This window comes from Beta vulgaris, chromosome 9 (assembly GCF_026745355.1).
Source record: "Beta vulgaris subsp. vulgaris cultivar EL10 chromosome 9, EL10.2, whole genome shotgun sequence".
NCBI lineage: Eukaryota > Viridiplantae > Streptophyta > Magnoliopsida > Caryophyllales > Amaranthaceae > Beta > Beta vulgaris.
Window position 1 is genome coordinate 37,621,399 of NC_079210.1, and position 27,387 is coordinate 37,648,785.

At 36.5% G+C, this 27,387-nt stretch overlaps 1 protein-coding gene across 4 annotated transcripts; it reads right to left on the reverse strand.

Moving 5' to 3' along the window:
- Positions 1-6,421: 6,421 nt before the first annotated feature.
- LOC104903683 (uncharacterized) lies at positions 6,422-27,071 on the reverse strand. Of its 4 annotated transcripts, none has more exons than XM_048636911.1 (16): positions 26,761-27,071; positions 25,528-26,126; positions 15,940-16,069; positions 15,636-15,837; positions 15,310-15,396; positions 15,103-15,162; positions 14,917-15,003; positions 13,509-13,580; positions 13,265-13,320; positions 12,902-12,987; positions 11,959-12,049; positions 11,694-11,863; positions 11,523-11,614; positions 10,884-10,964; positions 9,578-9,651; positions 6,422-6,957 (listed from the first exon to the last, which is right to left on the reverse strand). In XM_048636911.1, exons 2-16 carry the CDS (start codon positions 26,084-26,086, stop codon positions 6,882-6,884), a joined length of 1,923 nt encoding a protein of 640 aa, XP_048492868.1. In that variant the 5' UTR covers positions 26,087-26,126; positions 26,761-27,071; the 3' UTR covers positions 6,422-6,881. The 4 variants fall into 4 exon arrangements, with proteins under 4 accessions (XP_048492868.1, XP_010690073.2, XP_010690071.2 ...); XM_010691771.3 differs by having other exon boundaries at positions 15,940-16,051; positions 26,694-27,071; XM_010691769.4 differs by having other exon boundaries at positions 26,694-27,070.
- Between the last annotated feature and the right edge of the window lie 316 nt (positions 27,072-27,387).

The window sequence follows — 27,387 nt, forward strand, 5'->3', positions numbered from 1 at the left end:
TTAAAAAATTTATCAACTCATAAGTGAGACAAGTAGGTTGCAATTGCTTTTTTCATCACTTAACAAAGACAATGGAGGAAGAATATCAGATTGGACAACGTGGAATATTTATTGTCTAGCACAAGTGCATACTCACTCTCTAACTATCTCAATAAATCCACAATCTACTGGCTGTTTTGGCCTCCATAGATTAGAAACTCTATGAGAACTACTCACCAAGTAATGGCTTAAGGAAAACTAATAGTCTAGATATTGCAATTTCACAAATCAATCTGCTATCAGAAATCTTCTCCAAATCAAAATAAGATTCCAACCAAACTCTAAATAAAATACACAATCTGAAGATAAGCCCTCAAATTATCAACAACAACCCCGGAATTACTTCGAATTATTTATATTATTAAATTAAATGCACAAAACAATACATAAAAACATAAACCAAACTACAGATTTTCCAAGAAATTAATTCGAATTTGTGTTTATAACAACCAAATAAACTACTACAAACATATCAAATCATCATAAACTACATTTTTGAACAATTTTAACCAAAAATTTCAAGCAAATTAATGTACTTCAATTTAATTAATGTACTTCAAATTCGAACAATTTCACACAAATTCACAACAATTTCGACCCATTTCAACCAAATACATAGCATTTTCGAACAATTTCAAGCAAATAAATGTACTTCATTTTCGAACAAATTCAAGCATACATACAACAATTTCGTTCCAACAATTCAATTGGTAAACCCGCACTCACAATTTCGAACCACCAAAATTCACCTTCTTCAGATATAAAGGGTTGCCTGCTTTCCACGACCTACTTCTGAACGCCACCAGCAGCAACGTCCTTCGCCAGCTCATTCTTAAACTAAAGAGATTTTGTTTATAAAACCTTAGTTTTATTGCAAACTATGAGAAAAAACGACTCAGATGATGAAAACAAGAACCTACTCCCAAAGCTCTCATTGGCAAAGCTCTTGCCATGGATAATTTGTTGCATAATAGGCATAAAAGCGAAGTAGCTGAAAGGTGAAGATTAATAGCAAAAGCAAGTTAGAAATATTTTTTTTTAACAACAACAACAACGCCCCAATGCACATGTAAATTATTGTTCATAAACCACCTTTCCCACTCTTAAAAGGGTAGGATGATGCATAGTTTATAGTACTACGTACATGTTTTTTCAGTTGATACTCCTTGCATTTATACAAACTTCAGTCCGCCTTTTTACGATCTCCAAACCATCATATTATTGTTTTTTATTAGTAACTGATAACATCTGCAACATAAGAAAGACTTAAACAACACATTTGATTATGGAGGTATTCACTAGGGGAAAAAAACAGAAGGGCTGCGCTTGAAGGGTTGCGCTTTTATCAAAAGCGCGGCCCTATGGTTGAAGGGTTGCGCCTTTTTGAAAAAGCGCAGCCCTACAAATAAGAAGGGTTGCGCTTGTTAAAAAAGCGCAGCCCTTCCCATGGTGAAGGGCTGCGCTTTTTAACTAGCGCAACCATTCTCACTGTAGGGCTGCGCTTTTTCAAAACTAGCGCAGCCCTTCTCACTGTAGGGCTGCGCTTTTTTAAAACTAGCGCAGCCCTTCCTGAAAAATTTTGAAATTTCGAAACCGCGGGCTTTGAAATATTGAGCGGGGATTCAGATATATTATCCTTCATTCTCTCTCCTCTCTCACGTCCCTTCCTATTATTCTTTTCCTCCTTCTCTACATCCCTCCTCCCTCTCCTCCTTCTCTCTAATCCTCTTAAAAACTCCCAGAAATGTTGCGACAAAAACGCTGAAATGATTTGCACGAATCATGCCGACGGAGTCCGATTGCCTATTGTGATACCTTTTCGGAAGCGGAACGAGTCAACTCACATATTCTTTAAAGGACCAAATCCACTTCTAAACTGATAGCAACAAATGATTACAATTTTTTGTTTATTCAAGAAACTATTTTTTTAGCCATATTTACCTATTTTTATGATTGATAATCTTACTAATTAATCATATTGCTTTACATTATTGATTGAAATATTGTAGATTATATGATTAAATTATAATATAAGCATAAGCACATAAAAATTGACTTGTTTGACATTGTTACTGGAAGTAGCATTGTTGACTATTACTATTATCTACTAACCATTTTTCTAACATTGTTAAAAAGTTCCAACATGTCTTTATTTCATCTTTCTCAATAAATTAAAAACTAGCCTAATTACCCTTAAAAAAAAGCCTAATTATAGAATACAAGGTTGACAAGATTTGTGATTTACAAATTCTTTTTGGGAACTGATTTCAAATAGATATATTTCTCCATGATCAATTTTTCCGCAATATGATGTGATTTATTTTAAATTCGGCAAGTAATCAATCTCAATTCCATGATCGGTTAATTTTTCTTTACTGAGTAAATTTTATATATAATAAACAAATACATGTCTAATAATTTTTTTTACGAATTATTATAATGTACATAATTGGTAGAATTTGTGATTTAAATATTTTGTTAGCAACTGATTTCAAATCTATATATCTCTACGTAATAAATAATTATTCATATCACATATATATAATTTATCAATATTTGTATCACATAACATAATTAAATTAAATTTTAAAATAATGATCACTTTTATTAGATGATTATCCAATACTTCATTTAATTGTATGTTTATCCATAATCATTTATTTTATTAATGTAGAGACAAATAATTCTTAGTTTAATTCAAATTTTTATTGATCATACGATCTATTAATTTTATTCTAACCTATGCAATTTAACTATTTAGCATAATAAAACTGATGCATATTATATACTCAATTACAAATATAATTCTCATAATCGATATCTCGGAGATAGGGAAGAAGATGGAAGTATATAACATTACTCCCTCCGGTCTCTATTAATTTACCCATTTTTTTACATAAAGTTTAGCAGAAATAATATTGCGGGACATCAAAGGAAAGAGAAACTATTATTTTATGTTAAAGTTGAGTGTCTATGTGAGAGAAAGTTAAAAAATTATTAAAAAGAGACTGTCTAATTTTAATATAAAAATAGACATAGTCACTAAATGAATTAAACTAGTCATCGAAAGAAATTAACCTAGTCGTTATTGGGCTTATTCTCTTTTTAGTTTTGGGTTAATGATCCAATTTCAAAAATAAAAAAAGAATAGATAAATTAAAAAAAACACGAGTAAACTAATACTACACGAGTAGTAGATATTAATAACGCCTAGAAACGAAGGGAGAGAATTTGAGGAACCCTAACTCCCTGCCACGAGCTGCTGTCCGCCGGAGTCGACGAGAAGACCCTAACTCCCTGACGCCCGCTGTGAGGAACGAACTACGAAGGGAGGAGATGGAACCCACTACCCAGTACCCAGCCAAACGAAGGAAAGTGAGGAACGACGAAAGACGAACGAGCCGCCGGACGTGCGTCGCCAGCCCAGCTCCAATCGGAGCTTTCCAGACGCGGTACGTTACCTGTCGCCAGCCCCGTTTCTGAGATTTTGGAGGCCCAAGGGCTAGCCTACATATTAGGGCCCTGATTAAGTTCAAGTTTTTTTGAACGTTTTATTTTTCAGTCTAGACCAAAAAATAAATAATTTTTTAGTCCGAAATTTTTGAAAGAGACGTTAAGATAAGGAAGTAAGTACTTGATCAGTTAATATGTCAATCAAAAAACCAAAAAAAAAAATTGAAAAGATGCACAATTAAATGATTAATAAAGAAATTTCAAATAAAGTTACAACCATCGAAAGACTAAAGGCGGAAAAATTTAACCTGGACCGAAATAAAGTTAAAAAATAATTGAAATTTATATCGATAATATCAAAATTTTATTAAAAAAATTATGGATTAAAGGTCTATTCTTTTTAATTAATTTGCTTTGCATTATTTTAATAAAATATTATGAACTACTCTAAACTTATTCAGAACAAAAAAACAATAGGGGTAAAATTAAATTTATCATTTTGTTAATAGTTTAGATTACACTTATTGATTAGAGTAAAAAGACCCGTTTATCTGTGGATTCGACCCTACTTCCCTATCTACTTTAATTAGATATTTAGGTTATTACTTTTGTTTGGGTGATATGACTTTAGCATGTCAGTTAGTAATACTATATTTGCTACATAAACATCTTATTCACGCCACTTAATGGATTAAAAAATTTATCAACTCACAAGTGAGACAAGTAGGTTGCAGTTGCTTTTTTTATCACTTAACAAATACAATGGAGGAAGAATATCAGATTGGACAACGTGGAATATTTATTGTCTAGCACAAGTGCATACTCACTCTCTAACTATCTCAATAAATCCACAATCTAGTGGCTGTTTTGGCCTCCATAGATTAGAAACTCTATGAGAACTACTCACCAAGTAATGGCTTAAGGAAAACTAATAGTCTAGATATTGCAATTTCACAAATCAATCTGCTATCAGAAATCTTCTCCAAATCAAAATAAGATTCCAACCAAACTCTAAATAAAATACACAATCTGAAGATAAGCCCTCAAATTATCAACAACAACCCAGAATTACTTCGAATTACTTATATTATTAAATTAAATGCACAAAACAATACATAAAAACATAAACCAAACTACAGATTTTACAAGAAATTACTTCGAATTTGTGTTATAACAACCAAATAAACTACTACCAACATATCAAATCATCATAAACTGCATTTTTGAACAATTTTAACCAAAAATTTCAAGCAAATTAATGTACTTCAATTTAATTAATGTACTTCAAATTCGAACAATTTCACACAAATTCACAACAATTTCGACCCATTTCAACCAAATACATAGCATTTTCGAACAATTTCAAGCAAATAAATGTACTTCATTTTCGAACAAATTCAAGCATACATACAACAATTTCGTTCCAACAATTCAATTGGTAAACCCGCACTCACAATTTCGAACCACCAAAATTCACCTTCTTCAGATATAAAGGGCTGCCTGCTTTCCACGACCTACTTCTGAACGCCACCAGCAGCAACGTCCTTCGCCAGCTCATTCTTAAACTAAAGAGATTTTGTTTATAAAACCTTAGTTTTATTGCAAACCATGAGAAAAAACGACTTAGATGATGAAAACAAGAACCCACTCCCAAAGCTCTTATTGGCAAAGCTCTTGCCATGGATAATTTGTTGCATAATAGGCATAAAAGCGAAGTAGCTGAAAGGTGAAGATTAATAGCAAAAGCAAGTTAGAAATAATTTTTTTTTAAACAACAACAACAACGCCCCAATGCAGATGTAAATTATTGTTCATAAACCACCTTTCCCACTCTTAAAAGGGCAGGATGATGCATAGTTTATAGTACTACGTACATCTTTTTTAAGTTGATACTCCTTGCATTTATACAAACTTCAGTCCGCCTTTTTACGATCTCCAAACCATCATATTATTGTTTTTTATTAGTAACTGATAACATCTGCACCATAAGAAAGACTTAAACAACACATTTGAGTATGGAGGTATTCACTAGGGGAAAAAAACAGAAGGGCTGCGCTTGAAGGGCTGCGCTTTTATCAAAAGCGCAGCCCTATGGTTGAAGGGCTGCGCCTTTTTTTGAAAAAGCGCAGCCCTTCTCACTGTAGGGCTGCGCTTTTTCAAAACTAGCGCATCCCTTCTCACTGTAGGGCTGCGCTTTTTTAAAACTAGCGCAGCCCTTCCTGAAAAATTTTGAAATTTCGAAACCGCGGGCTTTGAAATATTGAGAGGGGATTCAAATATATTATCCCTCATTATCTCTCCTTTCTCACGTCCCTCATTATTCTTTTTCCTCCTTCTCTCACATCCCTCCTTCCTCTCCTCCTCTCTAATCCTCTCAAAAACTCCCAGAAATGTTGCGATAAAAACGCTGAAATGATTTGCACAAATCATGCCGACGGAGTCCGATTGCCTATTGTGATACCTTTTCGGAAGCGGAACGAGCCAGCGAGTCAAACTCACCTTATAATCTATGTCTATTCCAATACTATAATTTTGATTGCTTTGTTATTTATGATTGCACCATCCAAATTGCGATATTTCAATTAAAAGCATAATTATGAAAAATGACAATTGTGATGTTTAATTTTTCCTTCCCCGATACTTTATAACTTTAAAGAGCTTGTATTAGCTCAAAAGCAAGAGTCAGATTGACTCAAGACTAGCAATGATATGCCCATTCTTGTGGATTCTTGTATTAGTATAAGATAAAGATGCTTTCCCATGGAGTACATGATTCTTGTGGATGCTTTAGGAAAATTAATCGGTGAAAATTAATGGTTTATTTCCCAAAACAACAATTTAGCAAATAAAAAAAGCGGAGGGAGGAAATATTAGGAGTGTCAAAGAACTACAAACCAAGAGTTGAGTTCTAAACAAATTACTATAGTAGTGAGAAAAAATGATCAACTAATTTCCATTCATCAGCTTTGATTTGTTTCAAGTATATTACATACAATATGTTTCTTTTTCCTGCACTAATGCAACTAATACCCAACAAGTACACATTTACCCATCAAGTAAACAGATGTATACGCATGCTCTCTACTATACTCACGGGAGAAACATCACCCATCTGATCATTTTTCAAGATCCTAATTCTACCTAAAGCTCATAGTCACGAAAATGATCAGTTAAACGTATGTTACAACATTTTGGGATTTTAGTACTGGAGTATTTGCTGCATCGTCATTACTTGATGTCCTTCCACTTTCTTCGAGAGTGGAAGAGTAACCTTTAAACCCTCCAGCAATTTATCAACAGGCGCAAGCAGAGACTACCATAATACGCACTATTATGGTTCAAACTGCAAATTCATCAGGAAGCAGCTGAAGCTCAGTTCTTATCTTCCTTTACACGCATCCCTGGTCAGTCATACCTTGAGCAACGGTTAGAAAAGCAGCAATGGCTGCTCCATACACCAAAACCCTAACAAGGACAAATAAGACATTAGAATAACACAATTTATTGTTAATTAACCTTTACCCCATGTATTAGAGATCAACTCAAACATAAATGAAGTAGCAGGTACAGTAATGATGGCATAGCTTATTATTCTTTTGACGAGGAAGCTAGGATTAGGGAAAGTGTTTTTTCCAATATAGATCCAACATATATTATGAATGCTACGGTGGATCCATGCAAAAACTAGATCCCTAGGTCACGAGATACACTAACTGGTGAATACGGAAAAAATCTGTACTGGTAATAAACAGAATTTGCACCAGCAATCCAGCATTGTAATCCAAATGAATCCAATTTTATTCTAGCAATTCAGCTACTAAATGCCCATATAATTAACGAATGTAGCAGAAATCTGTCAAAACGTTAAAAAAAAAAGAAGCTCTCCTCTTCCTGTCGAGATATGCTGTCCAAATTTGTAAGTTGATGATTTTTTTGGGCTTTGCTCTCTCTATTTCCACCTCCTTTGTTAACAATTCTAGATTACTAGGCGTGCTGAACCAAATCCCCCCCAGCCTCCCCTCAAGCCCAGCCCCCCCACCCCACCCCACCCACCCCCCCCCCCCCCCCCCCCCCCCCCCCCACCCCAAAACAAAAAAAGGAACATTAAAAATAAACCTGAACATGCACCACAGGAGCATGATCTGCAGCTTGGCACCTAACACAATCTGATAGTTTCTACTCATAAGCATAAATCTAATGTGACCTGGTTTCAGCTACAGTTTCTACTCCTCCACTGCCAACAGAGTCTAGTGACCACCGAATTCCAGTAAGGAAAAGGCCGATGAGAACTTAACGATTATATTTCATCACCCAAATCGAATCGAAAACCAAATGAGAAGGGATTGAAGATGGGTTTTTAGGAGGCTAGAGCACGCTTTATGACAGAAAAAGACGGGACATCCAGAGGAAAATTGGGCAAAAATTGTTTTCTAAAGGGAATGGCTATTTGGAGGAGGGATTTGGATCTAGAGTTTCTAAATTTTAGGGGTTGGAGGATTATTCCAGAGTCCCTATTGACGTTCTTCATATGGGTGCTCACATGACATGACACCTACAGTATTTCAGAATATAGAGTCCGACATCTTACCTCAATTAATGAAAAGCAACATTCTTGACTTCAAATATTATAACCTAGACTGCTAGCTCAAACATGATACTAAATCAAACATAAAGGATGATATAACAATAAATGACATGTTCATTCAAAGAGAAGGATGATCACATGGAAATAATGAAAAAGCTATATCCAAATTGCTTGAGTAGGCAAGAATCACTTATTCGTGATGAGATGTAGTTCACAATATGTATGGTTAACATGATACAATGTGAACACATACACAACTAAGTAAACATAATTAAAATATTCACATATTTATGCATTTACTATCACACCCCTTCAACTGAAGTAGAAGGGAAGTAGACAATGAGACTATCGAAAATTCAAGAAGAGTGAAGACGGTTGACCCACAGTAAAGATATATGCATACTAATTTTGAGGTGAAACGTGTAGAAACACAAAGAAGTCGAACGACTTTCTCCCTAAGCCAACTTTACTCTTAGCAACTTCACATGAAGACCATGAATGCTCTGTATGAGAAGAGGTTTTTATGATGTGGAGAGTGAGAATGACATTGGAAAAGGAAAGAGTGTTGGGGTTCTAGTTTAGCCATGCCATAACCTACAACCAGCAAGTTATCCCATTGCCAGTCTAAGCAAAAGGAGAATCTAAGTTGGAAGCCAAATGAAAGGATGCACATTGTCTTCCATTGGTTGCAACGCCATACTAGTAAAAGCATGAGGGAGACTAGTAAGTTGCAAATCATGAGAAGCAACACCAGCACCAACGATTTAGGCTTACCAAAGCCGTGGACCAAGAACACACAAAGTATTGCTTACCATCTCAATTTCTCAATACACTTTACTTATTTCCTTATCTAGAATGGATTTACATGGTATAACCTTATCAACCTAGTGGCTCATTGTCAAACTCTCGTTTGAATAATTGATAATATTTTCTGTGTTTCTAGATAAATTCAACAACTTGACTTTTACGTTTGCCAATGCACAACTTTGACCTATTATCTATTATTATCCCAATAACTCTAAAGAGCCCCCTCCCCGCCTCCCCTCAAGCTCCACTTCTGCTAGGAAGAGAAAGGGTGGTCCACTAATGGAAAAGAACATGCAACACTGTCACCATCTGCCTAAGGATTCAAGACGAGTATCAGCTAAAAGCTTCTAGGTCTTGTACAAACTCCGCATCCCAATAACTCTAGAGAGGCTCCAGGTCCATGGCAGGTAAGGGAGGGTTAATCATACACAAATTCAGCATTGTTGCTGCAATAACAAAAGTCTGTTCCCATCATCTGTTTCCTCCCTTCCTACCTCAAAGAAGTCCAGGACTGCATGAAGGCATACTCAACACGTCATCCAACCTCTCTAGGGAACAAGGGATGAACTACATCACCTTAAGGAAACACATTCTTTTTATTACTCTATTTATTGCCGAAGCTTAGCACCATTGACATACGCCAGAGAAACTGGAGGGAAAAAAGGGGTAATTGTAATTGGTATTGCAACTTACTCAGGACTTTCCTTTTCATATCCAAAGTCAGTCGCTGCTTTTAAAGCTCTCTGGTACGTCTGTTTCATGGCATCCTGCAAACATAGATTTAACATCTCACAAAGAATTTCAATCTCAGCTGAAAATGCAACAAGATATCAAACAGTAATTACATGCTCGAGGTTGGATTATAATTAGCTTAATAATATGTCTCACATAACGTTTTATTATCTGTGCAATATCAGGGAGTAAATCAGTCAAATTGTATGTAATTGAAGATCTCATAGGAGCCACCTCTTCACCGATAGCATCATTTGGGACACTAGATAATAGTTCAATACAGCATAGTACTTTCTTTTTATTTTCGCTTATGCGCAAAGCACGAACACACACAATCATGTAGAAGTGGATCAGCAAGAAACGCTATGAACGTTTACACATTCTTCCAACTAGAAATGAAATACGAAATTCAAAAACTAATGACCATGATACAGACCATGCTATCCTACATTGAACATTCCCACATTTCACGAAAGCATTATTTGACCATCTTGTAGTCACTCAAGTTCAATATCCCCTAATCAAAAGAAACTAGGTACTCTTTGATAAACAATCGTAAATGGATGGAAGTTAACATACATTTTGGTTTTTACATGTGTTTTCTCGTGCCCAATTTCTTACTCCTTTTTTCCCGAGAGGAAGTTGTAACCACTTTCTAGTTAGAGGCCGCGAGATATTTCTTTGGAATTATGGTGTTCTTAACTATTGAACTCAATCTGAACCCTTTTTTGTGTTTGGGGACTAATTTGCATATTATTTTTTTTTCCCCTAAAAAAAATAATAATATGCAAATTAGTCCCCAAACACAAAAAAAAAAGTTCAGAGTGAGTTCAATAGTTAAGAACACCATAATTCCAAAGAAAGATCTCGCCTCTAACTAGAAAGTGGTTACAACCTCTCAGGAAAAAAAGAGTAAGAAATTGGGCACAAGAAAACACATGTAAAAACCAAAATCTGAGGCAGAAGAGAATTGCTTTGGATATAACTACAGAGACGGACAACATGAAGCATTTATCTGGTGATTATAGAGTTCTCATAAGGTGGTTACACTTACAGTTTGGTCATTTTCTTGCAACAACTGCTCTAAGTATTCACATTCATCAATATTTAATAGCATAAATCGAGGTAACAAGAAAAACACAAAGAAAAGGAAAAGAAAAGGCGATAACCAAGTCCAGATAAGCTGTTTGATAAAATTCTGTTTGGACTAAATAGAAATTACAGAAGGCATATCAAGAGGAATATAGCACACTATATATGGGCTGACCTGTAACTTAGATTCAAAGTCTTCAGGGGACCATTGCATTAGATTGAACTCATGGTTTAATTCAAGTTCTCCAGCAGCGACCTGCATGAAACATCAGTGTAATTTAACACAGACAGAACTCACAAGCGTCAACGACATTTCTTTGTTGTTTTAAAAGATTTCACCTCTAGTAAAGACTCAATTCTTAGGCCTTGTTTGGTTGACAAAACAATTCATGGGAAGTGCAAATTCCTAGGAAGTAGAAGTATATGAAGTTGTTTGGTTGGCAAAACCATGGGAATTTGCACTTCCTAGGAAGTTCTACTTCCTCCAAAATGGAGGAAGTTACTTAACTAGGTCCCCCTAGGTAAGTAGAGCTTCCCATAGGAAGTTCTACTTCCCATTATCAACCAAACACAAGTTTACACTTCCTAGGAATTTCAAATACATGGAAAAAATAACTTCCTAGGAAGTATGACTTCCTATATACAACCAAACAAGACCTAAATTTAGGGGAGAAACAAATAAGACAATATCTGAAATTAATTCTTTTATCAATGACTAAATCTAACTAATATTTTGAGTCCCCTTTGGTACAAAGTTGACCGTACTGACCAACACCAAGGCAAGTAAATTATTCATGCATTCTTACAGTCTTACCCCTCCTGCACCAGCAGCCATTGCTGGAGCAACTACAACATTGGCTTTCCTTAATACATCAACAGCTTCAGGGGTACAAGGCATGATGGAACCTGAGTACACCAGATAGATCAGTAACAGCAGGAATCACACATGATTAAAGATTTGACTTCAACAGAAGCTGTAGTATACCTTCAACTAGTAGATGACAACCAGAATTGACCAAACTAATGGCATCAGATTGATCTATTTCGTTTTGTGTAGCACAAGGAAATGCAACATCACATCTCTCAGTCCAAGGTTTTGCTTCATCATAATACTTTGAACGGGCATAAGTTTTAGAATAATCCCTGTTAGCGCAACTGAACAAGTCATGCTTCAAAGTCCTAGACATCGATAATATCACTGAAGCTAAAGGTATCTACAGTGAATGAATGCAAGAGCTAACAAAAGCGACCTCAAGCTTCTTTGTTGAGCTTTAATATCTCTTAAAAGCTGCATCTTCATAAAATCAAAGCCATCATCATCCACCAAGTAGCCCTTTGAATCTGTAACAAGTGTTTCAACATAAGGCCATGTCATCCAAATGTAGGCCATATACATTTTCAAATGGAAGTCAGAAACTCATCTTGGAATATATAGCTAAATTAGACGAGAACGAGCTAGCATTAACTAAAAAATGAAGATCCATCATGACCGCCGGCTTAGTGCAGTTAACTAAATGATCCTGCCCTCTATAAATTTTCATGCTAGAGAAAGAGGAAAAAATGAAACTTCATGGTTTGTAAAATGATGCCTCTCACTGTTATTATTAATTTTACCCATATCAATAATTAGATTTCTCGCACTTCAAATGTCTTGTATATTATTGTTAGAAACCTGACAATTATTTCAGGACATCCAAAAAGGAATATTAGACAGAAAGTGAGGATGTACTTAGCATCAGTCATCTCCGCGGCATGGGAAATAAGGCAAACTCTAGAGATAGATGCAAAACAAAATTATCACATAGAAACTGAGAGAAATGTTCAATGAATAAAACTAGGTGCATGTTCAGCAATTCATGGCATTGACATTTAAATAATAAATCATCAGACTTTCCATATCCTAATCTCAGTAAACCTAACACCACTTCTTAACACATAAATATTTCTCAACATGAAGTATTAATTTTTTATATGAGCACAAATATATTCAAAATAGTGAGACTAGAGATCTAGATGGGAATACAAAGTGTATCATAGCATAAAGATTTGCATGATTCTACAGTAGTGAATAACTACTGTAGGTACATCTTTAGGTATGAACAGTACAAAGTGCCCGTTAAAAAGAGAGAGTACAAAGTGCAAACACAGTCTTAAGGATTGTTGTAAATGGTCAAAGAATCAATCTCTTCGTACCTGATACTGTGATAGGTATAGCGCCATAAGCAAGAAGCTTTTCTATGACATGGAATGCAATTTTTCCAGAGCCACTTACCACACACCTGGAAAGTACAGAAAAATCAATATCAATGTATGCATACAGATGATCTCAAAATAATCATTCAAGTGTATAATTTTTGCGTAACATGGTGTGAACATCACACTTCCTCTCCCCCCTCCTCGTTTATCTTCATGAGTTCATTCCTCTTTCGCACATAATAACGTAGATTCTCTCAAGAAGGATAACAAGGAAGGATCCTAGATCTAAACGCGGAATTGCAATGTTATAGAAAAACAACAGTACTCACATCAACAAAATACAAAATTTAAAAGAAACACCTTAATCCCTTCAGTTCTCTGTTTGAGTCTCCTAGAATGAGGTGGGCAAAGAAAACCTGCAGATTAAAAGAAATTTGATGATTCCAAAAATGCAAAGTTGTGATGACCTGAAACTCGGAAACTAAATTATGGAGATAAGCTGGTATAAGAAAAAGTAACTAATAGCTAACATGAGACAATAATTAGAGCACCCTACGAGAATATAGTGTAGACACAGAATAAGGTGAATGATAGATGACATTACCAGCCCATAGCCAGTAGCTTCGGTCCGAAGGCTAGATCCAGACCAGAAAACCCGCGATCCTGTAAAACTTCCCTGCGTAAGAAAGCAATTGTAACAGCCAAATGGGAGATCATTTGCCTCTGCCACAGTAATTTGTAGACATTAATCCAGCAAACTAGATGATGTTGATTGATAGGAAAGACAGCTAGGAATTCATATTTATTTGTGTTAAAAAAAGCTTATACATACAAGATACAAGAGATTGTCAAAAGACTCCACGACCGATGTCCATGGATGAAAAATGCTGCAAACAATTAGAAGTTGGGCAAAAGCAAATTGTATGCATTCTCAAGGATACACAGTGCCAATAAAGACGGTTACCTGGTAACTAAGATTCTTCATATAATCATGGTCTTTATGTGATTGAGATATTTAGGTGATCATGGACACTACTTATTGTTTGGAAGTATTCAACGATAAAACATGAACCAAGATAATCTATATAAGTGTATTTAACGAACAACTCATACCAGAGGCTTCTACTCTACAAAATAATCTAGAATTTTTGTCAATACATAGTTATCTAGGATTGTTTGCTAGTGAGTTCTCCTGCTTGCTTGTTAATTGTGAGCAGAATGCTGTGAGCCAAGTCAATGTGCCATGTTTACACCAGATAGCAGATCAACATGCTAAGTCCCTTCAGTATCTACTATCTAGTAAATCACTTCCAATTATTAAAATCTGAGAAAATTTTATAGAAACTTATTAACAGTTCTCTTTAGAATCTAATCTCTTTCCAGACTCAGAAATTGCACAAGTCTCGAGTTCAATTGTAGTCCTTTTCTACTATTAATTCTAAGTTAAAGAGCTGGGCTCCAGTTACGGTTATTTTCAGCAAAGGAAAACCACTGGGAATCAGCAGGATACTACGTAGGGACTCCCTCCACATAGCATTACTTCCAAAATACTACAATTTTCTCCAACTACCCATCAGATCTTTTAACAATTCATACTAGCTTCAACTTAAAGTTACATGTCTGAATTCATGCCATTTCCAAGTAAAAACTGTTCCGGAGAGGACAACTGATCTACTGAAGTACAAATCTGACCAAAAAGTCACATAAGAAACACATAATATGAGTGACACCCACTTGTTAATAAAGAGCCCTAGAACAAACAGAACACGCCTCAATCCACCCACTCACTCTCCCCTTAGTATGATCAACAAAGGTCAAAAGATGTATGCAAATTGCAACCTTCCTTTACAGAGTCGAGATTCAAGAATGATAAAGAATAAGAATAATCTTCGTTGAGACAATGTCTATCTGTTAAAATATTGTACAGGAGAGATAACAAAATACAAAAAGATAGTGGAACATAAAACCTCTAATCTTTATGACAAGTAGTATAAGAATGCATAACTCATTACCTGAAAGTGACCAGCAAGTCGCCTGTATTGCCCAAAAAGGTAACCCATCTCCCGAGCACCAACACCCATTTCTTCTGAAGGAAGATCCTGTTATATATGAAGATAGAAAAGACAACACTTTGAAGCATAATAAAAGAAAAAGAGCAAACTATGCCACCAAACAAGGAACAAGAGGCTTCAAATTACCTGATCAGGCCCTAAGTACCGGTACAGTTCATTAATGAAGCTTTGGCAAAAGCGCATGATCTGTAGACATAAGTCAATACAGGAATAAGCTCATGCATCCGAAGAGAGGCAAATATAATTTTAAAAAAAGAAAGAAAGAGTGAAAGAAAAAATCCATAAATACGAGAAAAACAGGAACTAATGCACAGGGGAGATGAAGTAATAAACCTCATTATCGGTTTTCCCTTTTGGATCAAAATCACTTCCACCAGCTGCTCCTCCCAGTTTGTATGGTGATAAAGCATTCTTTAGAGTCTGAAATATGAGGTGTTAACTTGCATGACCACATAATTTAAAAACTTACTTGAACTCCAGTAAATGCTCCTTTTGACGATTAAAAACATTAAGCATAGAAGACGGAGATATCTTTTGGACAACAAATAAACAAAATACCAGAAATAGAAGACTCCTTTCTCTTCGATTAAGTCTTGGTTTTGACGAGGGTAGAGTGACAGGAAGGGGAAGGAATAATAATTCGTAAGCATAATTTATACCTGCTCAAAAGCAAGAAACTTGGCAATACTTAAGCTCATCAATGGATGAAAACGGATTCCTCCCCTACATGGACCTAAAGCCTGATTAAACTGCACCCGAAATCCTCGGTTAACATGTGTCTCACCCCGGTCATCAACCCATGGAACTCGAAATATGATCGTACGTTCAGGTTCAAGCAAACGTTCCATAATATTAACATAACTGAAATAAAAACAACACAAGAAGTTCATGACCAATGCAGGTTTTTAAATTGGTCTTCGTTAAAATAAATATAATAAAGGCTAACTGGTGTAACTAACTTACTGAGAATTCTTTCCAATAACTCTTTCAATGGAATGTACTGTTTCTTGCACTGACTGAATAAACTCCATCTCATGAGGATCTCTTTTTAATGCAGCTTCAACAATTGATCCAGCTGTTTTTGACATTAGAGCTACATGTTGTAGAGAACATCATACAAAAACCAAATGAAAAATTGAACAAGCAAAGGCAATTATGATTTTGAAAGATTGAAAAAAGCCTCAGAGAACAAAAGGACCAATACCACACCAAGTAAACTACTAGTGGTCATTATAATAATTAGTCTACAAAATGAAAACAAGAGATAGGCTGCAGGATACTTGTCATTTCCATCTACAAGCACTAATGCATAAGGGATGTTCAAGATGATAAATCAGGTCACTCAGATAATGCATAACCCACTAGAGAATGGATCTATTGACATAAGGCCATCAATATATATATATATATATATTATATTATATATATATTATATTATATAATATATATATTTATATATAGAAGTAAGTTCATATGAGAATGCATACTTACATGAGAAATGAGAATGATATTTACACGCTATAACTCTTGTGAATAAGTGATGTAACTCTAATGAAAAAGTGATGTAATTCAAAAAAACAAAGTATATTAGAAACAAAAATTCAAAATTCAAACCTTTTTTTTGGCTCCAAATTTTTTTAGGTGGGTATAACTCTAATGAACAAGTGTTGTAACTCTAATCCAATCGTGTGGTTGAGATTCATTCTCATTTCTCATGTAAGGAGCATTCTCATGTGATCTTGCCCCTATATATATATTATATATATATATATATATATATATATATATGTATGTATATATATGTGAGTTCATATGAGAATGCATACTTACATGAGAAATGAGAATGAATTTTACACGTTATAACTCTTATGAATAAGTGATGTAACTCCAAAAGAAGAATATTAGAAGGAAAAAAAATTCAAAAAAAAATTACTTTTTTTGGCCTCAAAATTTTTTAGAGGGGGCATAACTCTAAGGAACAAGTGTTGTAACTCTAATCCAATCGTGTGGTTGAGATTCATTCTCATTTCTCATGTAAGGAGCATTCTCATGTAATCTTGCCCCTATATATATATATATATATATATATATATATATAGAGTTGGGTTCTACTGAGAACCCTCTTATGGTAAGAACCGTGAGAACCACTAAAAATGAGCAAAAACTTCCTAAAATGAGCAAAAAAAAGTAACAAATGAGCATAAACATAAAATGAGTAGAAAACATGTAAAATGAACAAAAATGTAAAAGAACAAAAACGTAAAATGAGCATAAAAAAGTTCAATGAGAAAAAAAGTAAAATGAGAAAAAACGTTGATAAATCAACATAAAATTGTTAAATGAGCAAAACCATAAAATAAGTGAAACAAAAAATGAGCAAAAATATTATGAAATGATCAAAATCTTCGTAAAATGAAGAAAAATGAGTGGTTCTCACGATTCTCACCATAAGGGTGGTTCTCATATGAACTTAAACTTATCTAGAGGCGAGATCACATGAGAATGCTCCTTACATGAGAAATGAGAATGAATCTCTACCACACGATTGGTTTAGAATTACAACACTTATTCATTAGAGTTATATCCCTCTAAAAAATTTTGAATTCAAATTTTTTTTTGTTTTTTTGAATTTTGAAAATTCAAATATTTTGTTTTTGGAGTTACATCACTTTTTCATTAGAGTTACATTACTTATTCATAAGAGTTATAGCGTGTAAAATTCATTCTCATTTCTCATATAAGTATGCATTCTCATATGAACTCACTTCTATATATATAAATATATATATAATTATATATATTATATATATATAATATATATATATATTTAATATAATATATATATATATATATAATAAGCCAATCTTTGCCCCGTCCGCTAAAAATAAGTCAATCTTTTGATTATCTTGGAATAAACTAAATTTTGACAACTCTGTTTTTATCAAGTCATGGCTAGTTATTAACCTCTTTAACAAGTTACATGTCCACATGTAACTTTGTCATTCGTTAATTTATTAATTTTAAGTTAATTGTATTTTAACAACAAAAAAAGTTCCATCCAAGATCCAACTACAAATATTTGATTCATCCATCTCCAGTGATGGGGAAAACTGACAACCTAACCACCTCCACGAACCATGAACCACAAACCACAAACCACAAACAACCTAACCACCTCTAAAAAGCCATCCAAATGTTGAGGAAAACTGATACATCCATCTCCAGTGATGGGGAAAACTTTGCTCATCACCCTCGGAGAGTATAACAAATTATATAGACATAATATTGTAAGTTCAAAACTTAATGAATAAACCATCCATCCAAGATCCAGCCACAAATATTTGATTCATCTGTGAGAGAAGATATGTCAAATTTTCCCACCTTGGAGTCTCGCAAATGGGGTAATATAAGCTTAATGTTGAGTGCGCTCCTTAATTCCAAACATGAAAAAGAATGTAAACTCCAGAGCTATGCTCTATCCTACTGATTAAAACAAGTAAATTGGATACAACTTACCATATCAGTTAAACTTTAACTACCACCAACATTGCAGCAAGCACAATTCTATATGAAAAACTTCGATGCAATCCAATTTAAACATAAATAAGCAAAAATAAAAATACACTCAAATGTCAGCAAGCATAAATGATCACCCACCACAAACCCCAAAACAACCTAACTACCTTACTGAACCACCCCTCCCACCACGTCGGCGAGGATGAAAACGACGGAAACTGAAGCGAAGCAGCGGAAGATGCCGGAGAGAGAGGGAGATCATGAGGAGACCTTCTGGGAGCAGAAAGGCGATGTGTGGGGAAGGGGAGGAGAGAGATTGTATGCGGTGGATCGATTTATGGATTTCGAAGTTGTAATTGGATGGGAGGAGGGAGATTGCGGGGTTTAGAGTTGGGGATGGTGGCTACCAAAGAAAGGACAAGAATAGGACCAGAGGGTAGAGTGAAAAAAAATATATATAAAGTTGCAAAAATAGAAAAATTGATGACTTGTTAAAAATTTAGATAATATCAAAGCTAACTTATTCCAAGATAATAAAATGGTTGGCTTATTTTTAGCGGACCGCAAAAAGGTTGGCTTATTCTTTACAATTTTGTATGAACCAGGAATGACAACAAAAATTATCCCCTAAATAGGACATACATGACTAAGTGAATCATCTTATTAAGACATCCCGTAGAATTGAAGAATTTCTAGAGGCACGTGCCGAAGGTATTCCAAAGCTTTTTATAGCTTATTCATATTCAGCCTTTAAGTGTCAAGGAAATTCTAATTCTCATCCATTTCTCCCTCAATCCAAGCCCCAACCCCTTTAAAAGAAAGGAAAAAAGGGCTATGGATGAGGAGAATTACATTCAGACGCTCCACAAAGAGCAGTTATACAGAAGAGCAAAATTCAACACAAAATTCATTTCTCGCTTTAAAAGAATGTCGGATTATGCAACCTTAAAAGCAAACAATTATAATTCCATATCGGCTATCCATTCATAGCCTCCACATAGGTCAACAGGTAGTCACCACAAGGCTAACATTCGACATGCTTGCCTAGGTATATGCAACTTACAGTATAGTGCCCAAAATTCTTATTAAAAGAATCATCCATAAAGCCTGAGATAGTTTTGGGCATTAAATTTGAATCCTAAGAACTCCCGCTGTTTCATGTACCACACAAAAGAATTCTACAGAGAGGGGACGAGAACAAGGTAGAGGTGATCAACATGGGCCCAGCCCACGGGCACAACCCGGCCTGGCCCGAAAACGTACGGGTATTGGGTACGACTTTTCGACCCACGTTCAGGCTGACCCCTATTCTTTTCGACAAAAATTCAGAGCCATGGGAAACTTAAATACGCAAAACTAGTCTAAATTTTGGCCCAGTCCAAATTTGTAGGTTATGGTGCCGGAATTTCGTCCGGCAGCTTGACCTTCTCGGCCCAAGGTTGTGGCCTGAAATAGGCTACTTTTTTTAGGCCAAGCCTGCCGGGTCCATGATCCCCTCTAGAACAAGGTACCCGAAAGGTCAAAACTTTTAACAAAAGATATGTGGTATTGAATGGGAAATTGCGGTACGAGAACAAGAAGCTATGAAGGATCATGACAGTCAAAGATTAAAAAAAAAAAGGCCCTACATATCATTTATCTTTGAGTTTCCATGTTAAATTTTAACTTAAAGTTGTGGAATTATAATAACTTTCAACTCCAATGCTGTAAAAGATGCCTTGAATTCAAGCCAAGCTCGGAAACCCGCGGGGGCAGGCTCGATCCCGCGGGCGCGGGAATTCGTTGTTGAGGAGCAGCCCGATAACCCGCGGGCGCAGGGTGGATCCCGCGGGCGGACATGAAGTCTATCAGAATGGGGATATTAGGCTGCGGGCGCGGGCGATACCCCGCGGGCGCGGGACGGACGAATTTAATATAACGCGTTTTACGCGTTTTTGTCCGTTTTGTATAAATAACACTCTGTTCTCTCTGTAATCTGTTCTACTCTCATAATAAAATATTCTCCCTCTCTCTGCCGTGGATGTAGCCAAATTGGTGAACCACGTAAATCTGTTGTCGGTTTTTATTGTTTTTGCATTCATAATTTGTTCTTCCTCACTTCCGTTATAACAAACTGGTATCAGAGCTTTGGTGATCGATCTGTGTGAGAAAGATGTCTGGGATGAATGTCAAAATTGATAAATTTATTGGGAGGAATAGTTTTAGTCTGTGGCAGATCAAGATGCGGGCGTTATTGAAGCAACAGGGGTTGTGGGAACCGTTGGCAAAGAAAGCAACGGATTCAGTCACCACTGAGATGGTCGTTCTGGAGGAGAAGGCTCATTGAACGATTATGTTGTGTCTGGAAGATGACATAATCACTGAAGTCGCGGAGGAGGAAACCGCATCTGGTCTGTGGTTGAAATTAGAGAGTTTGTATATGACAAAATCTCTAACCAACAAGTTGCTTTTGAAGCAACGTCTGTTCAGTCTGCGAATGCAGGAAGGTATGCCTCTTAGAGATCATCAAGATCAATTAAATACAATTTTATTAGAATTGCGTAATATTGATGTGAAGGTGGAGGATGAGGATGCCGCTTTAATTCTGCTTGTTTCTTTACCTATATCGTATGAAAACTTTGTGCAATCTTTCATTGTTGGTAAAGATTTTGTGTCCCTAGAAGAAGTTAGATCATCTTTGCATACTAGGGTATTGCGCCATAAGGCATCTGGTAGTAGTACAGAAAATCAGTCTTCTAGGTTAGTGGCCAGTAGTAGTGGTGGTAAAGGACATGGTAAAAAGAATTTAAAGAAATCTGGAAATTCTAAAGGGGGTCCTAAACCTAATGATATATGTAACTACTGTAAGGAAAAAGAGCATTGGAAGAAGGAATGTCCTAAAAAGAAGCATCAGGAGAACAAATCTGGGTCTGGTTCTGCTGCTGTTGCAGCAGAAAATTCGAATTCTGAGGATGACCTTGCTCTAGTGGCAAATGAGAAAACATATAGTGATGTGTGGGTTCTTGATTCTGGAGCGTCATATCATATGAGTCCTCATAGGGAGTGGTTTACTACTTATGAGCAGGTAGATGGGGGAAATATTTCGATGGCTAACAGTGCAGTCTGTAAGATAGTTGGAATAGGCTCTATCAAGATTCAAACTCATGATGATATTTCCTATACTTTGAAGAATGTGAGGCATGTTCCACAGATGACCAACAATCTGATTTCACTTAGTCTACTAGACAGTAAGGGTTTCAGAGGGAGTGGTGGAATTGTGCATGTCTGCAAGGGTTCAAAGGAGGTTTTGAAGGGGGTCAAGCGTGGTACTTTGTATGTTCTGCAGGGTTCTACTATCTCAGGTTCAGCTTCTACTGCATCGTCTGAGGTTCAAAAGGGGATATGACCAAGCTATGGCACATGAGACTTGGTCATATGAGTGAGAGAGGAATGCAAATCCTCTCCAAGGCAGATCTTCTGTGTGGCCATAAGGTCACGGAGTTTTGTGAGCATTGTGTTTTTGGGAAATTACATCTTAGCAAGTTTCCTAAGGGCATTCATAGAACAAAAGGTACTCTGGATTATATCCACTCTGATTGTTGGGGTCCTTCACGCGTGGAGTCTTTGGGAGGTCACAGGTATTTTGTTTCTTTCATAGATGATTATTCAAGAATGACTTGGTTGATTATCATGAAGTCAAAAGGTGAAGCTTTCAATAATTTTAAGCAGTGGAAGGCATTAGTGGAAAATCAAACTGGAAAGAAGATCAAAAGGCTACGAACTGATAATGGTCTGGAATTTTGTTTGTCTGAGTTCAATGAATCTGTAAAATTGAAGGGATTGCTAGGCATCACACTGTCAGAGATACACCACAGCAGAATGGTGTAGCAGAAAGGATGAATCAGACACTTCTAGAGAGAGCTCGGTGCATGCTCTCTAATGCTAGTATGACTAGAAGGTTCTGGGGAGAAGCTGTCAATACAGCATGTAATTTGATAAATCGTGGACCTCATTCTGGGATCAATCTCAAAACACCATATGAGATGTGGTCAGGTAAGCCTCAGATTTGCGAGTTTTTGGTTGTAATGTCTATTATCATGTGAATGAAGGAAAACTAGAACCAAGGGCTAAAAGGGGAGTGTTTGTGGGTTATGGAGATGGAGTTAAGGCTTATAGAATCTTGTCTCCGTCTGAAAAAAGGGTTATACTTAGTAGAAATGTAGTCTTTGATGAAAACTCTATGTTTAATCCTACTGTGATGTCCATCGAAGTATCAGATAGTGGTAGTGTTGATAAACAGGTGGAGCAGCAAGACACTCAGGATTAGAGTGATGATCATCAACACATTGGTTCTGAAAAACCATCATCTTCCACGCCTAGTAAGGAAGCGCCTAGCCTGGCACGGGAACGTTCTATAAGGATAAATTTTGGTAAACCTCCAAGTAGATATGGGTTTAAGGATATGGTAGCTTATGCACTGCAGGTTGCTGAAGAGGTGGATGTCTATGAGCCATCAACCTATAGGGAAGCAGTTACATGTACGGAGTCTACCCATTGGCTTGCTGCAATGGGGGAAGTGATGGAGTCACTTCATAAGAACGAGACGTGGGAGCTTGTGTCTAAGCCTTTAGGGAGGAATTACTTGTAAATGGATTTTCAAGAAAAAGGAGGGGATAACATCTGAAGAAGGGGTCAAGTATAAGGCTCGACTGGTTGCAAGTGAGTTCACACAAAGGGAGGGTGTAGACTATAATGAGATTTTTTCCGCCTGTAGTCAGACATACTTCCATCAGGGTGCTACTAGCAATAGTTGCACATCAGGATTTTGAGCTTGAGCAACTAAATATAAAAACAACTTTCTTACATGGAGAGTTGGAGGAGGAGATATATATGGCTTAACCAGATGGTTTTCAGGTTCCTGGAAAAGAAAACAGTGTTTGCAAGTTGAAGAAGTCCTTATATGGGCTAAAGCAGTCTCTAAGGCAATGGTACAAGAAGTTTGATAGCTATATGATGAAGTTATGCTATAATAGGAGCTCATATGATTGTTGTGTGTATCATAACAAGCTGACAGATGAATCTTTCATCTACTTAGTGCTATATGTAGATGATATGTTGATAGCTGCTAGGAACAAGTCAGATGTTCAGAAATTGAAGGAACTTCTCAGTGCTGAATTTGAAATGAAGGATTTGGGTGCAGCAAGGAAGATTTTGGGGATGGAGATTTATAGGGAGAGGGCTCAGAAGAAACTTTTCTTGTCACAGAAGGGTTATATTGAGAAGATATTGTCAAGGTTTGGCATGTCAACAGCAAAACCTATAGATACTCCAAGTGCTTCGAATAATCATTTGTCTGTGGCGTTTGCACCTAAGTCGGCTGAGGAGGAGTACATGAGTCGGGTTCCATATGCTAGTGCAGTAGGGAGTCAGATGTATGCTATGGTTTGCACACTAGGCCGGATCTTGCACATGCTGTCAGTGTGGTTAGTAGGTTCATGGGTGATCCTGGTAAGGAGCATTGGCAGGCAGAAGAGGATTTTTCGGTACCTTAGAGGTACGTCAGATATTGGTCTCATTTATGGAGGTGATATGGCTTGCTTAGTTGCAGGATATTCTGATTCTGATTATGCTGGAGATGTAGATGGTAGAAGGTCTATGACTGGATATGTGTTTAATATTGGTGGTCCTGTGGTAAGTTGGAAAGCAACTTTGCACCCTACTGTAACTTTGTCTACTACTGAGGCAGAGTATATGGCCTTGACAGAAGCAGCTAAGGAGGGGATCTGGTTAAAGGGGTTAATCAGTGATTTGGGTCTACATCATGATCAAGCAACTGTGTTCTGTGACAGCTTAAGTGCAATATGTCTGGCAAAGGATCAAGTCCATCATGAGAGGACTAAGCACATTGATGTCAGATATCATTTTCTGAGAAGTGAGACAAGAATTAAGGAGAAGAAGGTAGGAACTGCTGATAATCCTGCCGATATGTTCACCAAGCCGGTTCCGCAGAGTAAGTTCCAACACTGTTTGGACTTACTAAATATTCGTGATTGTTAATTGCCCTCTTGGGGCAATTCTGGAGTCCTTAGGGACTAATCTGGTGTTGGGAGATTCTGGGCGTTGTGAGCAACGCATCTGGTATTCTGGTTATTGTGAGAGAATTCAAGTCAAGGTGGAGATTTGTAAAAGATGCCTTGAATTCAAGCCAAGCTCGGAAACCCGCGGGGGCAGGCTCGATCCCGCGGGCGCGGGAATTCGTTGTTGAGGAGCAGCCCGATAAACCGCGAGAGCAGGGTGGATCCCGCGGGCGAACAGGAAGTCCGTCAGAATGGGGATATTAGGCTGCGGGCGCGGGGGATACCCCGCGGGCGCGGGACGGACGAATTTAATATAACGCGTTTTACGCGTTTTTGTCCGTTTTGTATAAATAGGTTATTTTAACCTAGGTTTTACACTACGAAAAACACTCTGTTCTCTCTGTAATCTGTTCTACTTTCATAATAAAATATTCTCTCTCTCTCTGCCGTGGATGTAGCCAAATTGGTGAACCACGTAAATCTGTTGTCTGTTTTTATTGTTTTTGCATTCATAATTTGTTCTTCCTCACTTCCGTTATAAGAAATGCATTATAGAAATTTAATGGAATTGGAAGTAAAGTTACTTTGGAAATTTCTTTGCAAGTTTTGGGATAATTTGGGTATTTCAGATAAATGGGCCCTATATAGGGGGTTACTATAGATAATTTCCCTTGAAAGTGAAATTAATTTTAGTAACAGACAGCACCAAACATCTTTCAATGGTTCAAAGTGATATTCAAGTTACCTAGGGTAGATGATCAAACCTAGCAAGGCCGAGCATAGAACACCAACAATTCAATATTTTCATTTCTCACTTACGAATCTATAAAGCTTGTTCAGTTCACAGAACTGAATAACTACTATAGAACCAATAGAACATCCTCACCCGAAAATTTAGATTCAGCCACTCAAATGCACAAGAGGAAACTAATTGAATTATATAAGGAGTCAGAGGACGTTGACAGGCAAAAATACTTACCTTTTACGTATATAGGTTTATCAACAACAATCTTATCCTTGGAAGCCATTTGTAACCTAACAGCCTCTTTATGTAACAAACTATTGTTATGCTCTTCTAAGGCACTCATCTGCATATTTCTACTGCCTTCGTTTCCATAGGGATTCCTCCTATGCTTCCTCCCATACTCTCGACACACTGAACAGAAGATCCTTGCAGTTCCATCCTTTACATCGACATATGCCCATTTATAGGTATCAGCCCACTCCTCTCTCCATCGCTTCACAACCTTTTTCTTCTTTTTCATTGGCTGACCTTTACACATCTCTTGACTGTCATTTTGGAGAGACGGCATCATTTGTATTTGCTTGGTCTCATCTTGCTCGTCAACTGAAGGCTCACGTGGAGCACTTATAAGAGCAGCATTAGCAAACGCTGGATCATCATCTCCAGGACCAATTTCCAAGTCAATTTCTTCTCCAACTCCAAGTTCTCTAACTACCAAGTGATGCCTCTGCTGAATCAGACTCATGTCATCCATTGTAGAATTCATCCCTAACCCACTCACCGGAAGCAACATTCAGCATGTCAATCCTAGACAACCTCCAATGTCTTTTACGCTGCCAATGAGCAACAATACATAGATCATTCAGCTTAATAATTGCGACACAAATTCGTTACTCCAAAAACCAAACATAAAACACAAAGGGAACCATGCACTATAATACTAATCAGCACAAACTGTTCAAGATCATCATAAAAATCCCCAAAATACATCAAGCAGCAACCTTGCCAACAGTTCTTAACCAAAATGATCAGAAAATACATATTGGGTTCTTGTATTACACTATAGAAAAGCTCCCATGATGTCCAAAGTCGACTTCCCAACTGATTTTTGTTCTTAAATTCAGCTTTAATTTAAATAAAACCATCACAAACAGGAGAAAACTGAACAAAAATACAATTCCTATACTTGCCATATCTTCCTTAAAAGTTCAACATGAAATTTCCTGATACATACGTTGCAACTCAGTCAACCAATAAATAATCAATATCAAGATCAAATCACTTCATGTTATTGAAAAATTGCTTTAAAAAAAAGATTATCAACCTTAAAACAACAGAAACACTTACAAACATTCCAAAATACCCAGAAACTAAAAAAATATAACATCAATCCCAAATACCTGAAAATTCCAAGAAAAAGAACGTAAATTTGAAAATCCAAGATATGGGTTTTCCAGGATTACACACCCTGAATCCTTTTTATCAACTGGGTATTTCTGCCGTATGAAATTAGGGAATTTGATCGAAATCTTGAACGAGAGTGCAGAATTCGCTCTAACGACTCCCACTCACACGGTTTTTCACTTTCTCTCTCCTAAGTCAGATTCTTCTCTCTCTTTTTGTCGGATGATAAAAATGGGGGATTGTGAATTCCAGTCACTAAAAACTGGAATTAATTTGGTGTACAGACATAATTGGAGAGGAGGAGACACTGGAATTTTTTGGTTTTCTAAGTTACATTTTGCTTCTTCTACACTAAAAAATTCAATATCAATATATCACAGGATTTTTTTTACTGAAACTTTGGCCTATTGTTTCGCAATAGTACAAACTCTAATTTATTTTTTAATAAGGCAAAATTCCTTTAATGGGTCAAGTTTACACGCAACCGTTTATGAATTTGCAACATGTGTCTGTTGACTTTTTTTTAATGAATTTCCCTTCCAAAATTTGTTGACTCCACAAAAAAAAAAAAACAAAACCCCATAATATCAAACTTTTCCTTCACCAACTTCTGTCACTACGCCATAACTGTTTCACCAACCTTGACATTGACGTTTCAACCCCAACAAAGGACAAAGACAAGAAAAACGA

Coding starts and splice junctions, on each gene's coding strand:
- LOC104903683 (XM_048636911.1), bottom strand. CDS start 26,086: ATGTTGCTTCCGGTGAGTGGGTTAGGGATGAATTCTACAATGGATGAC. Junction 16,070..25,527: donor TAAACCTATATACGTAAAAG/GTAAGTATTTTT, acceptor TACAACATGTAG/CTCTAATGTCAAAAACAGCT. Junction 11,864..11,958: donor GCTCAACAAAGAAGCTTGAG/GTCGCTTTTGTT, acceptor TGACTTGTTCAG/TTGCGCTAACAGGGATTATT.